General features: G+C 46.6%; 1 protein-coding gene across 1 annotated transcript in view; it reads left to right on the top strand.

The window, feature by feature from the left end:
- LOC137432939 (pro-epidermal growth factor) overlaps nt 1-16220 on the top strand; it is a 129822-nt gene that overhangs the window by 93492 nt on the left and 20110 nt on the right. Inside the window, exons 6-9 of the mRNA XM_078783750.1 lie at nt 2769-2908; nt 4437-4585; nt 4734-4838; nt 12038-12261. Coding sequence (XP_078639876.1) covers nt 2769-2908; nt 4437-4585; nt 4734-4838; nt 12038-12261 — 618 coding nt within the window. The remainder of the gene's footprint in view (nt 1-2768; nt 2909-4436; nt 4586-4733; nt 4839-12037; nt 12262-16220) is intronic.

Below are 16220 nucleotides of genomic sequence, written 5' to 3' on the forward strand. Positions count from 1 at the left end.
CCAAAACATTTCATGAACCAAACCATTTCATGTAAAGCGTTCGCCGTTCGCTTTGGCGTTGCGAATGAACCAAAACATTTCATGGACCAAACCATTTCATGTAAATAGAGGGGGGGGGATATAATTTTAGATATATATATAGTACGGGCATGCCCTAGTCTATCTATAATTCCAGTAATCTCTGTGTGTGTGTATGCGACCGCTGTTTCTCGACAACTACCGGTCCGATATACTTTAAACTTGCCAGGTATATTGCTGGGGACCCGAGGATGTGCCTTTTCAAGGTTTCATATTAATCGGACAATTACTTACCGAGCTATGTCCAAAAAACGATTCAACCAATCAGAGAGCAGCGAGCTATCGCGTGTGCCGAACGTGGCGAACACACTCTGCCTCGGACGGCACATTTGAGAGCGTATTCATTTATTTCACGTTGGCAAACTATGTTGGCGTTAAACTATGTTTTAAAACTAATTAAAACTACTTTGCGATTCATCGTAACTGCGATTCGTAACTGCCGTTCGCTTTGGCTTTGCGAATGGACCAAACCATTTCATGTAAATAGAGGGGGGGGGGGGGATTGTCACCGTACTCGCAAGCCGTTCGCTTTGGACCAAACCATTTCATGTAAATAGAGGGGGGGGGATATAATTTTAGATATAGATATAGTACGGGCATGCCCTCGTATATATAAAACAGTTTGTGTGTGTGTGTGTGTGTGTGTGTGTAATGTTACCGATAGACTCCGAAACGGAGAGGCTCACGTGCTTGATATTTGGCATAGACATGGCCATTGAGCCTGGGATGAACATGGCTGAGACCATATTTGACGAGATCCATATTTTTTATTCATATTTACGTCAGCGCATTTCAGCGAAGTACCCGCTAATCTCAGCCGGTGCCAGAGCTCGCTGATTCGCTCAGAGCGATCACGTGATGTTCCATCCCGTCACACGTTTGCACGTAATTCAGGGTGAAAAGCGATTACGGTTTTTCACGTTTATGAGACCGTGTTTTGTGTCGATTTTGTGCGATATGAATTAAATTTTAATTCATATTTCGTGTTTACGAATTCGAATACGAAGGATTTCCCCTTTCCCCTTTCGATTTCGAATACGAATCGAATACGAGCTTGAGTCGAGAGGGCGATTTGTCCGGGTTGGGAATGTACGGGTCTCCCCTCCCCCACCCGGCAATGCCGGGTACTTCTGCTAGGATCACGTGATGTTCCAACTTTGCCGCCATAATCTCACAGTTATGCGTTCGCACGTAATTCAGTTTTTTCACATTTCAGCGAGGAACATTGCCATTCACACCACATAGGTTTTTCTTCACTTTCATCTGATATTTGTGATTTATTTCAAACAAACTGAATTCCCATCTACACGGCCATGTATTCCTATTAACGTTATGTAAAGTACATAAATTGTGTGGATTACATCATTTCTGGATGTGATCAATTGCCAGGAACCATCTATATCCCTCCCCTCCCCTTCCCTCCTCCTCTCCCTCACCCTCCCTTTCCGCCCTCCCCCTCCCCCTACCCTTCCCCTCCCTTCCCCCTCCACCCTACCCTCTCCCCTTCCCCCCTCCCCTTTCCCCTCCCCTCCCCCTCCCCTCCCCTTCCCCTCCCTTTCCCCCATGCCCCCCCTTTCCCCCCTACCCCTTCCTTTCTGCCCTACCCCTTCCCCTTCCCCATCCCCCTCCCCCTCCCCTCCCTTTCCCCCTACCCCTTCCTTTCTGTCCTACCCCTTCCCCCCCTCCCCCCTCCCCCTCGCCCTCCCCCTCCCCCTCCCCCTCGCTCTCCCCCCTCCCCCTCCACCTCCCCCACACCCCTCGCCCTCCCCCCTCCCCCTCCACCTCCCCCTCGCCCTCCCCCCTCCCCCTCCACCTCCCCCACACCCCTCGCCCTCCCCCCTCCCCCTCCACCTCCCCCACACCCCTCGCCCTCCCCCCTCCTCCTCCACCTCCCCCTCCTCCCCCCCACCCTCCCACTCCTCCCCCCCACCCTCCCACTCCTCTCCCCCTCCCATCCCTCCCCCTCCCCCCTCCCCCATCTCTCCCCCTCCCCCCTCCCCTCCCCTCCCCCGCCCGGCAATGCCGGGTACTTCTGCTAGTATATATATATATATATATATGGTTGGCCAACTGATAGGGGGGGGGGGGGCAGAAAATACATTTCTGAATTACTATTGTCTCACCTCTTGGTTGTGTTCCTTTTTGGTTAAAAATTATCCATGTAAAGTTTTGTGACAATTGAACTTTATTAAAAGGTGCCCCAACAACACCGAATTTTCACCTCCTACAAAATGGGAATTCCCATTTTCCCAGTAGCGCTGTTTTTACCCGGTGCAATGCAGTAAATGTCTAAGTACTCTTCTTCAACTTCAATTCCTTCCGATACATCATTTTCCCTCGAGAGAAAATGAGAATTCTCGTTTTATGGGGGGTTGAAAGTTTGAGGGCGTTGGGGCACCCCTAAACAAACCCTATTTTTTTTTAAACTTGTCGTGGAATGTTTTTTCTTTGAGTGGAACATAACGACGGGTTGAGACAATAAAATTTCCTACTTTCATTTTTGTGGAACACCCTAATATATATATATATATATATATTGGGAAGTAAGAAATCTTATCCAAATTTTTCGTCACAGGTAAATCTTGACCCCACCATACCCTTTAAATTACTTGAGAGTCCAAAGACGTTATAAAGTGAATGTGATGTATGCTGCTGATGTAACGTCATTAAATCCCGGTTCTCCACTGCAGAAAATGTGCCCCTGCTATTGTTTGCCAATGGTTTGGACATTCGGAGAGTGCGTTTTGATGGTTCGGGATATCGGAATGTAACGGCACAAGCTCCTTATGGCCACGTCTCGGGAATCACCTTCGATCCTTTGGAAGGAATGGTTAGTGCGTCACAACAAACACACAATGCCTTTGCTTTCATAGTTCAGATTGTTAATTTTTGCTCCAGCAAGAGCAAATTGTTCTTTCTTTTTGTGATTCATCACTTCCCAGTATTATATTTCCGAGTTTCTGCCTCTATATTTGTACCTAATATGTAGTAAAATTTAACATTGCAGTTACTGGCTTATGTCGTCACTTACATTACGAGGCCAAAATATAACAAGCATTCTGAGTATTGCGCTGCAATACATGTCCCCTACCAAAGTTCAAAGTGCCATAACTTTGTCCAAAATGATCGAATATGCAAATTTATGCACGGTTGATGCTGGTTTTCAAACTTGATCTGAGGTATGCTGAGACACGTGTGTCACGCCTCGCCTCGTTGATAAGCCCGCAAGGTCGCTCCGTGGAGCGGCCTGCACGTATTGCACTGTGTGAATTATATAATTACCAACTCACGGTCTGAGGTACTAGCGATTCAAGAGATATCCATTTAAAAAATATATATTTTCGTTTAATTAACGATATCTGCCAAACCACGTGCCCTATCGCAAATTCCAAAAGGACATTTTAGTAGACTGACATGCTGAACAGATCTGTGAAGTTTCCCCTCAATTGGATCAAAAATGAGGGAGGAGCTCGGTTTTAAAGGTTCATGCTTAAAAACGTCATAACTCTGAAACCATGTGATGCATGACGTCATGCTCGCTGACTTTTTTGTTCGTCATGGGTATGCGATTCTGCCTGCAAAGTTTGGCCTCGATCTGTTCAGCCGTTGCAGAGAAAAAGGGGTTTTCGTGTTTTCACGAAAAACAATATGGCGGCCGAACCAAGTGACCTGTGACGTCATAATTACCATTCAAATATTCTACAGACCGAGTCCCCCCTACTGTAAATTTTTTATCTCAATCGGTCCTATTATTGCAGAGAAAATATTTTTTAAAGGAAATTAAAACTTAAAATGGCACTGAGTTAAGGATCATCAGAATTATCAGAATTCCCAAAGTTCAAAGTGCCATAACTTTGTCAAAAATGATCGAAACGTCGTGAAGTTCGAACTTGATCTGTAACTTATCATGAGGAAACCATGTGCCAAGTTTGAAATCATTAGCATTAAGCGTTTAGAAAAAAAAGTCCGGAAAACTGTTCTTCGCGTGACGGACTGACGGACTGACGGACTGACGGACGGAGTGCAAACCTATAGTCCCCTCCGGTCGGTGTACACCAGTAGGGGACTAATAAGCAATCAGTATTTGGCGAATACATAAAATAAACTCAATTACAGGTACTTGTATTGTGTGGCCGTGTTATTCTGCAGAGATGTAACCAAACAATTCCAGTTTTTATGTTTCCCTACACAAGTAAGAAAATGATTTTGTGAATTTTTTTGCCAAAAATTGCTACACTCAACCATGTTTGAAATGACCTAACCGATCTTAATGGATATTAACTACCGACTCGCCGCCACCAAACGACCAAAACGATTTTGAAAGTTACACTGCACTGAAAGCTCTGTTCCTTACACAGGTGTATTTTGTGAATTCTAGCCATCACCACATTGAGAGAATTGGCCTGGATGGGGCGGAAAGGAGTGTTGTATTCCGAGGTGACCGCGGCCTTCCGCAAGGCCTCGCTCTGGACTCGATTCACCGGAAACTCTACTGGACTGTACCCGAGTGAATAAAAATCTCATTTGTGACCTTTCATTTTTTTGCGTTTCATTTCATGGGAAGATCTTGTTGCTACCTCTGCTGATTGGCTCAGCATCCTTAGTTCATTTCCTTAGCTCAGTTCATCCTTTCCTCCTCTCGCAACCTGTCACAGGGAATCCTGCATCGTTGAAGGAAGTGTGAACGGCTCACGAAGGGACACGTTTTATTGTGAAAGAGGCAGCTACCCGCAAGCTCTTGCTGTGCATCCACAAGCTGGGTGAGATGTTTGCCATTTTTTATTACGACTATTGTATACACGGTGTGGCTTCGTATTATCACGACATTCACCGAGCCGTTTTACCTTTATTATTCACAAAATCAAAAGCTGATGGAAGAGCAATTAGCGAGGATAAAAACAGACAACCAACTGGAGACAAATACAAAACATTCTGACATTGGTGAATGTCTGAACAATATGCTTAGCATGAGGATCCAGTACCACCACCCGCCACCCACCACCCGCCACCCACTACCAAGCGAGGATAAAAACAGACAACCAACTGGAGACAAATACAAAACATTCTGACATTGGTGAATGTCTGAACAATATGCTTGACATGAGGATCCAGTACCACCACCCGCCACACACCACCCACCACCCATCACCCACCACCCATCACCCACCACCCACCACCAAGCTAGGATAAAAACAGACAACCAACTGGAGACAAATACAAAACATTCTGACATTGGTGAATGTCTGAACAATATGCTTGACATGAGGATCCAGTACCACCACCCGCCACACACCACCCACCACCCATCACCCACCACCCATCACCCACCACCCACCACCAAGCTAGGATAAAAACAGACAACCAACTGGAGACAAATACAAAACATTCTGACTGGTGAATGTCTGAACAATATTCTTGGCATGAGGATCCAGTACCACCACACACCACCCGCCACACACCACCCACCACCCACCACCAAGCTAGGATAAAAACAGACAACCAACTGGAGACAAATACAAAACATTCTGACTGGTGAATGTCTGAACAATATGCTTAGCATGAGGATCCAGTACCACCACCCACCACACACCACACACCACACATCACCCACCACACACCACACACCACACACCACCCAACGAGGATAAAAACAGACAACCAACTGGAGACAAATACAAAACATTCTGACTGGTGAATGTCTGAACAATATGCTTGACATGAGGATCCAGTACCACCACCCGCCACACACCACACACCACACACCACACACCACCCACCACCCGCCACACACCACCCGCCACACACCACACACCACACACCACACACCACCCACCACCCACCACCAAGCTAGGATAAAAACAGACAACCAACTGAAGACAAATACAAAACATTCTGACTTTGGTGAATATCTGAACAATATGCTTGACATGAGGATCCAGTACCACCACCCGCCACACACCACCCACCACCCATCACCCACCACCCATCACCCACCACCCACCACCAAGCTAGGATAAAAACAGACAACCAACTGGAGACAAATACAAAACATTCTGACTGGTGAATGTCTGAACAATATTCTTGGCATGAGGATCCAGTACCACCACACACCACCCGCCACACACCACCCACCACCCACCACCAAGTTAGGATAAAAACAGACAACCAACTGGAGACAAATACAAAACATTCTGACTGGTGAATGTCTGAACAATATGCTTGACATGAGGATCCAGTACCACCACCCGCCACACACCACACACCACCCGCCACACACCACCCGTCACACACCACCCGCCACCCAACGAGGATAAAAACAGACAACCAACTGAAGACAAATACAAAACATTCTGACTGGTGAATGTCTGAACAATATGCTTGACATGAGGATCCAGTACCACCACCCGCCACACACCACACACCACCCGCCACACACCACCCGTCACACACCACCCGCCACACACCACACACCACACACCACCCACCACCCACCACCCGCCACACACCACCCGCCACACACCACCCGCCACCCGCCACACACCACACACCACACACCACCCACCACCCACCACCAAGCTAGGATAAAAACAGACAACCAACTGGAGACAAATACAAAACATTCTGACTTTGGTGAATATCTGAACAATATTCTTAGCATGAGGATCCAGTACCACCACCCACCACACACCACCCGCCACACACCACCCACCACCCACCACCAAGCTAGGATAAAAACAGACAACCAACTGGAGACAAATACAAAACATTCTGACTTTGGTGAATATCTGAACAATATTCTTAGCATGAGGATCCAGTACCACCACCCACCACACACCACACACCACACACCACCCACCACCCACCACCCACCACACACCACCCACCACCAAACGAGGATAAAAACAGACAACCAACTGGAGACAAATACAAAACATTCTGACTTTGGTGAATATCTGAACAATATGCTTAGCATGAGGATCCAGTACCACCACCCACCACACACCACACACCACACACAACACACCACACACCACCCACCACACACCACACACCACACACCACCCACCACACACCACACACCACACACCACCCACCACCCACCACCCACTCTCCATCTTGATCAGTGCTCCAGCATCACAAATGTTTCTCCTGGATTCTGTGCAAAATTATTGGATTGCCCCATTAGTCCGGCAGCTAAGCTAAATATAGCATAACAATTGCGCATTTTGTGAGGAAAGCACCAGATTTGGCACACTAGTAGACTATCATATTATGAAAAGATCTGGATATTGGGCCATCTCAGATTCAGAGATTTTATTTTTGCAAGATTTGCAGATTTTGCAGATTTGCAAGCTGAGATTGCAACGCCAGGGACGGCCGACTCCTTCCTGCGAGCTGTCCACGTCACCCGCACAAGAAGAGCTCATCAAATCACTGCAGCGGCACTGCACATCCTGCAACACCGTGCGTATGAACGCCACTGTATGACATATGCTGATGATGCAGAAGACCTGCCTGAGTTCGAAGACTGGTGTCACCAGAGAGGAGAAGACATTCCCAACTTTCAGTACTGGGCACCTGTGCTGGAACGAGAGATGCTGGTACTGGTCTACGTGCGTTCTCTGCGGCAGGCTTCATTCACGACGTACCTTGATGCCCTGACGGAACTGGTCCCATGGTTCCATGCCTTAGACCACACACACTATGCCAGGTGGGTCCCTGCTCACCTGAGGGACATGGTTGCACTCCCAATGAAGCACCCAGATGTAGCCAGAGCATTCAGGGCGGGCAACTTCACTGTACAGAAGACGAAGAAGGTGTTCTCTTCGATCCCAATCGAATCGAAATCTTGCAAAAATCAAATCTCTGAATCTGAAATGGCCCAATATCCAGATCTTTTCATAATATGATAGTCTACTAGTGTACCAAATTTGGTGCTTTCCTCACAAAATGCACAATTGTTATGCTAAGTTGCCCCACGACATGAGGAGGCCGAAGCACAAGGTGCTCTCACATCGCAGGAAGGTCGGTGGTCTCTTGGTTTCCGCCTGTCTATTCTCTAACATTGATCCCTCCACTTCCTCATTCCACTGACCCTCACCAGCAGCTCCAGCATTCATTCGTTATGTCAGTACCTTCTCCCTAACCCCACACACCCCTCTTGGTTAAACTTCCAAATCTAGGTCTTTCCTCATGGAATTCAAGCCATCAGTGCACCGTTATCTCGTGTATCCTCCATCTTGACCAATGATCTTTATTACCCCCATGAAACCTTCCGAATCCAACTCTCTTAATTGCTGATTTCAGTGGCTCCTCCCTCTCTCTCCTTTCATTTCCTGTTTGTTTGCCCTCTTCAGTGGCTCCTCCCTCTCTCTCCTTTCATTTCCTGTTTGTTTGCCCTCTTCAGTGGCTCCTCCCTCTCTCTCCTTTCATTTCCTGTTTGTTTGCCCTCTTCAGTGGCTCCTCCCTCTCTCTCCTTTCATTTCCTGTTTGTTTGCCCTCTTCAGTGGCTCCTCCCTCTCTCTCCTTTCATTTCCTGTTTGTTTTCCCTCTTCAGTGGCTCCTCCCTCTCTCTCCTTTCATTTCCTGTTTGTTTACCCTCTCTCTCCTTTCATTTCCTGTTTGTTTACCCTCTTCAGTGGCTCCTCCCTCTCTCTCCTTTCATTTCCTGTTTGTTTACCCTCTTCAGTGGTTCCTCCCTCTCTCCTTTCATTTCCTGTTTGTTTACCCTCTTCAGTGGCTCCTCCCTCTCTCTCCTTTCATTTCCTGTTTGTTTACCCTCTGCAGTGGTTCCTCCCTCTCGCCTTTCATTTCCTGTTTGTTTACCCTCTTCAGTGGTTCCTCCCTCTCTCGCCTTTCATTTCCTGTTTGTTTACCCTCTTCAGTGGTTCCTCCCTCTCTCTCCTTTCATTTCCTGTTTGTTTACCCTCTTCAGTGGCTCCTCCCTCTCTCTCCTTTCATTTCCTGTTTGGTTACCCTCTTCAGTGGCGCCTCCCTCTCTCTCCTTTCATTTCCTGTTTGTTTACCCTCTCTCTCCTTTCATTTCCTGTTTGTTTACCCTCTTCAGTGGCTCCTCCCTCTCTCTCCTTTCATTTCCTGTTTGTTTACCCTCTTCAGTGGCACCTCCCTCTCTCTCCTTTCATTTCCTGTTTGTTTACCCTCTTCAGTGGCTCCTCCCTCTCTCTCTTTTTATTTCCTGTTTGTTTACACTCTTCAGTGGTTCCTCCCTTCTCTCCTTTCATTTCCTGTTTGTTTACCCTCTTCAGTGGTTCCTCCCTCTCTCTCCTTTCATTTCCTGTTTGTTTACCCTCTTCAGTGGTTCCTCCCTCTCTCTCTCCTTTCATTTCCTGTTTGTTTACCCTCTTCAGTGGCTCCTCCCTCTCTCCTTTCATTTCCTGTTTGTTTACCCTCTTCAGTGGTTCCTCCCTCTCTCTCCTTTCATTTCCTGTTTGTTTACCCTCTTCAGTGGCTCCTCCCTCTCTCCTTTCATTTCCTGTTTGATTACCCTCTTCAGTGGCTCCTCCCTCTCTCTCCTTTCATTTCCTGTTTGTTTACCCTCTTCAGGGCTCCTCCCTCTCTCTCCTTTCATTTCCTGTTTGTTTACCCTCTCTCTCCTTTCATTTCCTGTTTGTTTACCCTCTTCAGTGGCTCCTCCCTCTCTCTCCTTTCATTTCCTGTTTGTTTACCCTCTTCAGTGGCTCCTCCCTCTCTCTCCTTTCATTCCTGTTTGTTTACCCTCTTCAGTGGCTCCTCCCTCTCTGTCCTTTCATTTCCTGTTTGTTTACCCTCTTCAGTGGCTCCTCCCTCTCTGTCCTTTCATTTCCTGTTTGTTTACCCTCTTCAGTGGCTCCTCCCTCTCTCTCCTTTCATTTCCTGTTTGTTTACCCTCTTCAGTGGCTCCTCCCTCTCTGTCCTTTCATTTCCTGTTTGTTTACCCTCTTCAGTGGCTCCTCCCTCTCTCTCCTTTCATTTCCTGTTTGTTTACCATCTTCAGTGGCTCCTTCCTCTCTCTCTTTTCATTTCCTGTTTGTTTACCATCTTCAGTGGCTCCTTCCTCTCTCTCTTTTAATTTCCTGTTTGTTTACCCTCCTCAGTTGTTCCTCCCTCTCTGTCCTTTCATTTCCTGTTTGTTTACCCTCTCTCTCCTTGCATTTCCTGTTTGTTTACCCTCTTCAGTGGCTCCTCCCTCTCTGTCCTTTCATTTCCTGTTTGTTTACCCTCTTCAGTGGCTCCTCCCTCTCTCTCCTTTCATTTCCTGTTTGTTTACCCTCTTCAGTGGCTCCTCCCTCTCTCTCTTTCATTTGCTGTTTGTTTACCCTCTTCAGTGGCTCCTCCCTCTCTCTCTTTTCATTCCCTGTTTATTTACCCTCTTCAGTGGTTCCTCCCTCTCTCTCCTTTCATTTCCTGTTTGTTTACCCTCTGCAGTGGCTCCTCCCTCTCTGTCCTTTCATTTCCTGTTTGTTTACCCTCTTCAGTGGCTCCTCCCTCTCTCTTCTTTCATTTCCTGTTTGTTTACCCTCCTCAGTGGTTCCTCCCTCTCTCTCCTTTCATTTCCTGTTTGTTTGCCCTCTTCAGTGGTTCCTCCCTCTCTCTCCTTTCATTTCCTGTTTGTTTACCCTCTTCAGTGGCTCCTCCCTCTCTCTCCTTTCATTTCCTGTTTGTTTACCCTCTTCAGTGGCTCCTCCCTCTCTCTCCTTTCATTTCCTGTTTACCCTCTCTCTCCTTTCATTTCCTGTTTGTTTACCCTCTTCAGTGGTTCCTCCTTCTCTCGCCTTTCATTTCCTGTTTGTTTACCCTCTTCAGTGGCTCCTCCCTCTCTCTCCTTTCATTTCCTGTTTGTTTATGCTCTTCAGTGGTTCCTCCCTCTCTCTCCTTTCATTTCCTGTTTGTTTACCCTCTTCAGTGGCTCCTCCCTCTCTCTCTTTCATTTGCTGTTTGTTTACCCTCTTCAGTGGCTCCTCCCTCTCTCTCTTTTCATTCCCTGTTTATTTACCCTCTTCAGTGGTTCCTCCCTCTCTCTCCTTTCATTCCTGTTTGTTTACCCTCTTCAGTGGTTCCTCCCTCTCTGTCCTTTCATTTCCTGTTTGTTTACCCTCTTCAGTGGCTCCTCCCTCTCTCTCCTTTCATTTCCTGTTTGTTTGTCCTCTTCAGTGGCTCCTCCCTCTCTCTCTTTTCATTTCCTGTTTGTTTACCCTCTTCAGTGGCTCCTCCCTCTCTCTCCTTTCATTTCCTGTTTGTTTACCCTCTTCAGTGGTTCCTCCCTCTCTCTCCTTTCATTTCCTGTTTGTTTGCCCTCTTCAGTGGCTCCTCCCTCTCTCTCCTTTCATTTCCTGTTTGTTTACCCTCTTCAGTGGCTCCTCCCTCTCTCTCCTTTCATTTCCTGTTTGTTTACCCTCTTCAGTGGCTCCTCCCTCTCTCTCCTTTCATTTCCTGTTTGTTTGCCCTCTTCAGTGGCTCCTCCCTCTCTCTCCTTTCATTTCCTGTTTGTTTGCCCTCTTCAGTGGCTCCTCCCTCTCTCTCCTTTCATTTCCTGTTTGTTTACCCTTTTCAGTGGCTCCTCCCTCTCTCTCTTTTCATTTCCTGTTTGTTTACCCTCTTCAGTGGCTCCTCCGTCTCTCCTTTCGTTTCCTGTTTGTTTACCCTCTTCAGTGGCTCCTCCCTCTCTCTCCTTTCATTTCCTGTTTGTTTACCCTTTTCAGTGGCTCCTCCCTCTCTCTCTTTTCATTTCCTGTTTGTTTACCCTCTCGCTGGTTGCGCCAAATTGCTGCTCTGACACCCCACTGTTTATTTAGCCTTGCTCTTCCATGAGCCCCACTCTTGTAGGGAAAAACGTCTTTGTGTCACATTGGATATCAATTGAAGAGGTAACCTCAAAATGTAAATCCAAACATTATCCAGCGTACAAATGGGAAGCAAATAAAACGAGATCACCAATGTGTTTGCCTTTCTTCACTAACAGCTTGGTGTTCTGGACGGAGGCCTTTCTGCGTCCCTGTATAAGGAGTTTGTCCATTTATGGACACCAGACAGGTCTCGTCGCTGCTGTCGGTCTCGTATCTCCTCGGGCGCTCGCCCTGGACACCAAACGAAGGCAGCTCTACTGGAGTGACGAAGGCCGAGGGGTTATCGAGACGTCTGCCATGGATGGGACACAACGCCGTGTATTTGCACAAACAAACACTGGTCAGGATTCATGTTTCATCTTTTTATTTCCTGCCTTGTTTCGGTCTTGCCTGTCGATGTAAAGTAATTTTTCACACTATTAGATTACCATCAAATCATTGTTGACAAATATACACAAAGTCTTTATCAAACTGTTCAATCCTTGTTCGTTTCTCTGTTTCCCACCTGTTTTCTTCTGTTGTTCATGCAATGACCTTTCATCCTCTTTTGGAATCTCTGCCATGACATTCAAACTCTTGATAATAACATTGAACTCTCAAGGTATCATTTTGGTTGAGAGTTACATGTTTCCTTACAAGGAACTTCAACACAGGAGGAGGCAATTAGGCCAATCGAGCTTCGGCAATGGTTGCCAACCTATGGTTGTTTATCCTTGCTCTTTACTGGAATCTTTGGGGATCCTTGGGGAGGGGAATTTCTCCCGAAGAGTGCCCTGGGTATTGTGGTGAGGACAGTGTGGTTTGGAAAGTAACTTCCCCTGAGGTCAACAGGCAAGTTTGTCGGATTTCAAGTTCTGTGTTGTTTGATGTCTCTGTGATTGGGAGGTGTGACATGCGGATGTGTGATTGGGAGGTGTGACATGCGGATGTGTGATTGGGAGGTGACGTGTGGATGTGTTATTGGAAAGTGACGTGTGGATGTGTTATTGGAAGGTGACATGTGGATGTGTGATTGGGAGGTGTGACGTGCGGATGTGTGATTGGAAAGTGACATGTGGATGTGTGATTGGTAAGTGACATGTGGATGTGTGATTGGAAAGTGACATGTGGATGTGTGATTGGAAAGTGACATGTGGATGTGTGATTGGAAAGTGACATGTGGATGTGTGATTGGAAAGTGACATGTGGATGTGTGATTGGAAAGTGACATGTGGATGTGTGATTGGAAAGTGACATGTGGATGTGTGATTGGTAAGTGACATGTGGATGTGTGATTGGAAAGTGACATGTGGATGTGTGCTTGGTAAGTGACATGCGGATGTGTGATTGGAAAGTGACATGTGGATGTGTGATTGGAAAGTGACATGTGGATGTGTGATTGGAAAGTGACATGTGGATGTGTGATTGGGAGGTGTGACGTGCGGATGTGTGATTGGAAAGTGACATGCGGATGTGTGATTGGAAAGTGACATGCGGATGTGTGATTGGAAAGTGACATGTGGATGTGTGATTGGAAAGTGACATGTGGATATGTGATTGGAAAGTGACATGTGGATGTGTGATTGGTAAGTGACATGTGGATGTGTGATTGGTAAGTGACATGCGGATGTGTGATTGGAAAGTGACATGTGGATGTGTGATTGGAAAGTGACATGTGGATGTGTGATTGGAAAGTGACATGTGGATGTGTGATTGGGAGGTGTGACGTGCGGATGTGTGATTGGAAAGTGACATGTGGATGTGCGATTGGAAAGTGACATGTGGATGTGTGATTGGTAAGTGACATGCGGATGTGTGATTGGAAAGTGACATGTGGATGTGTGATTGGAAAGTGACATGTGGATGTGTGATTGGTAAGTGACATGTGGATGTGTGATTGGAAAGTGACATGTGCATGTGTGATTGGTAAGTGACATGCGGATGTGTGATTGGAAAGTGACATGTGGATGTGTGATTGGGAGGTGTGACGTGCGGATGTGTGATTGGAAAGTGACATGTGGATGTGCGATTGGAAAGTGACATGTGGATGTGTGATTGGTAAGTGACATGCGGATGTGTGATTGGAAAGTGACATGTGGATGTGTGATTGGAAAGTGACATGTGGATGTGTGATTGGTAAGTGACATGTGGATGTGTGATTGGAAAGTGACATGCGGATGTGTGATTGGAAAGTGACATGTGGATGTGTGATTGGAAAGTGACGTGTGGATGTGTGATTGGAAAGTGACATGTGGATGTGTGATTGGCAGGTGTGACGTGCGGATGTGTGATTGGAAAGTGACATGTGGATGTGTGATTGGAAAGTGACATGTGGATGTGTGATTGGGAGGTGTGACGTGCGGATGTGTGATTGGAAAGTGACATGTGGATGTGCGATTGGAAAGTGACATGTGGATGTGTGATTGGTAAGTGACATGCGGATGTGTGATTGGAAAGTGACATGTGGATGTGTGATTGGAAAGTGACATGTGGATGTGTGATTGGTAAGTGACATGCGGATGTGTGATTGGAAAGTGACATGTGGATGTGTGATTGGAAAGTGACATGTGGATGTGTGATTGGTAAGTGACATGTGGATGTGTGATTGGAAAGTGACATGTGCATGTGTGATTGGTAAGTGACATGCGGATGTGTGATTGGAAAGTGACATGTGGATGTGTGATTGGAAAGTGACATGTGGATGTGTGATTGGAAAGTGACATGTGGATGTGTGATTGGGAGGTGTGACGTGCGGATGTGTGATTGGAAAGTGACATGTGGATGTGCGATTGGAAAGTGACATGTGGATGTGTGATTGGTAAGTGACATGCGGATGTGTGATTGGAAAGTGACATGTGGATGTGTGATTGGAAAGTGACATGTGGATGTGTGATTGGTAAGTGACATGTGGATGTGTGATTGGAAAGTGACATGCGGATGTGTGATTGGAAAGTGACATGTGGATGTGTGATTGGAAAGTGACGTGTGGATGTGTGATTGGAAAGTGACATGTGGATGTGTGATTGGCAGGTGTGACGTGCGGATGTGTGATTGGAAAGTGACATGTGGATGTGTGATTGGAAAGTGACATGTGGATGTGTGATTGGGAGGTGTGACGTGCGGATGTGTGATTGGAAAGTGACATGTGCATGTGTGATTGGTAAGTGACATGTGGATGTGTTATTGGGAGGTGTGACGTGCGGATGTGTGATTGGAAAGTGACATGTGCATGTGTGATTGGTAAGTGACATGTGAATGTGTTATTGGGAGGTGTGACGTGCGGATGTGTGATTGGAAAGTGACATGTGGATGTGTGATTGATTGTATGATTGTACAAAGAATGTATGATTGGTAGGTGTGACATGCGATTGTACGAATAGTAGGTGTAACATGTGGATGTATGATTGGTAGGTGTGACATGCGATTGTACGAATAGTAGGTGTAACATGTGGTTGTATGATTGGTAGGTGTGACATGCGATTGAACGAATGTTAGGTGTAACATGTGGATGTATGATTGGTAGGTGTGACATGCGATTGTACGAATAGTAGGTGTAACATGTGGATGTATGATTGGTAGGTGTGACATGCGATTGTACGAATAGTAGGTGTAACATGTGGATGTATGATTGGTAGGTGTGACATGCGATTGAACGAATGGTAGATGTAACATGTGGATGTATGATTGGTAGGTGTGACATGCGATTGTACGAATAGTAGGTGTAGTGAAATCGTATTCGTACTGAACCCGGGGTGATGCTCGCTGCTCGTTGACACCACTAGGGGCGCGACTATAAGACCCGCTGCTGTGGACGGAGCTCCGAGACTTCTCCTGTGACACGTTACATCTAGTAGACTCGCTAACGGTACGCCTGCATAGAATAACCAGCTTGCTTGCATTGAATGTTATGAATGGTCCCATGTGATGTCACAGCATATACTTATTGTATTTCCTACTTTACAGGATGATGTCATGATCTAAATGCAATTAAACCACCCGTTGGACTAAAGTTGTGTGAACCTGATTGGTTTTCCACAACACTTAATTGCATTTAAGATCTACCGACATGGCTGGCAACAAGACGCTGACGGTTTCCGTATTCTGCGCCGACCCACAAGCCCCGGATGGTGGCTTGCAACTGAAGCACTGGCTCAGAACATTGGAGAATCATTTTGATGAGCCTGAGACCGGGCCGACGGCTGCCGCGAAGCAAGCAACACTACATTCAAAAATCGACTACCGGGTGTACAACTCTATCGCTCAATGCGCGACGTATGACCTCTCCATCGCGGAGCTCAAACGGCTGTACATAAAGGAAAA

The sequence above is a fragment of the Myxine glutinosa genome, chromosome 8 (genome assembly GCF_964187855.1).
Source record: "Myxine glutinosa chromosome 8, kmMyxGlut1.1, whole genome shotgun sequence".
NCBI classification, from domain to species: Eukaryota; Metazoa; Chordata; class Myxini; order Myxiniformes; family Myxinidae; genus Myxine; species Myxine glutinosa.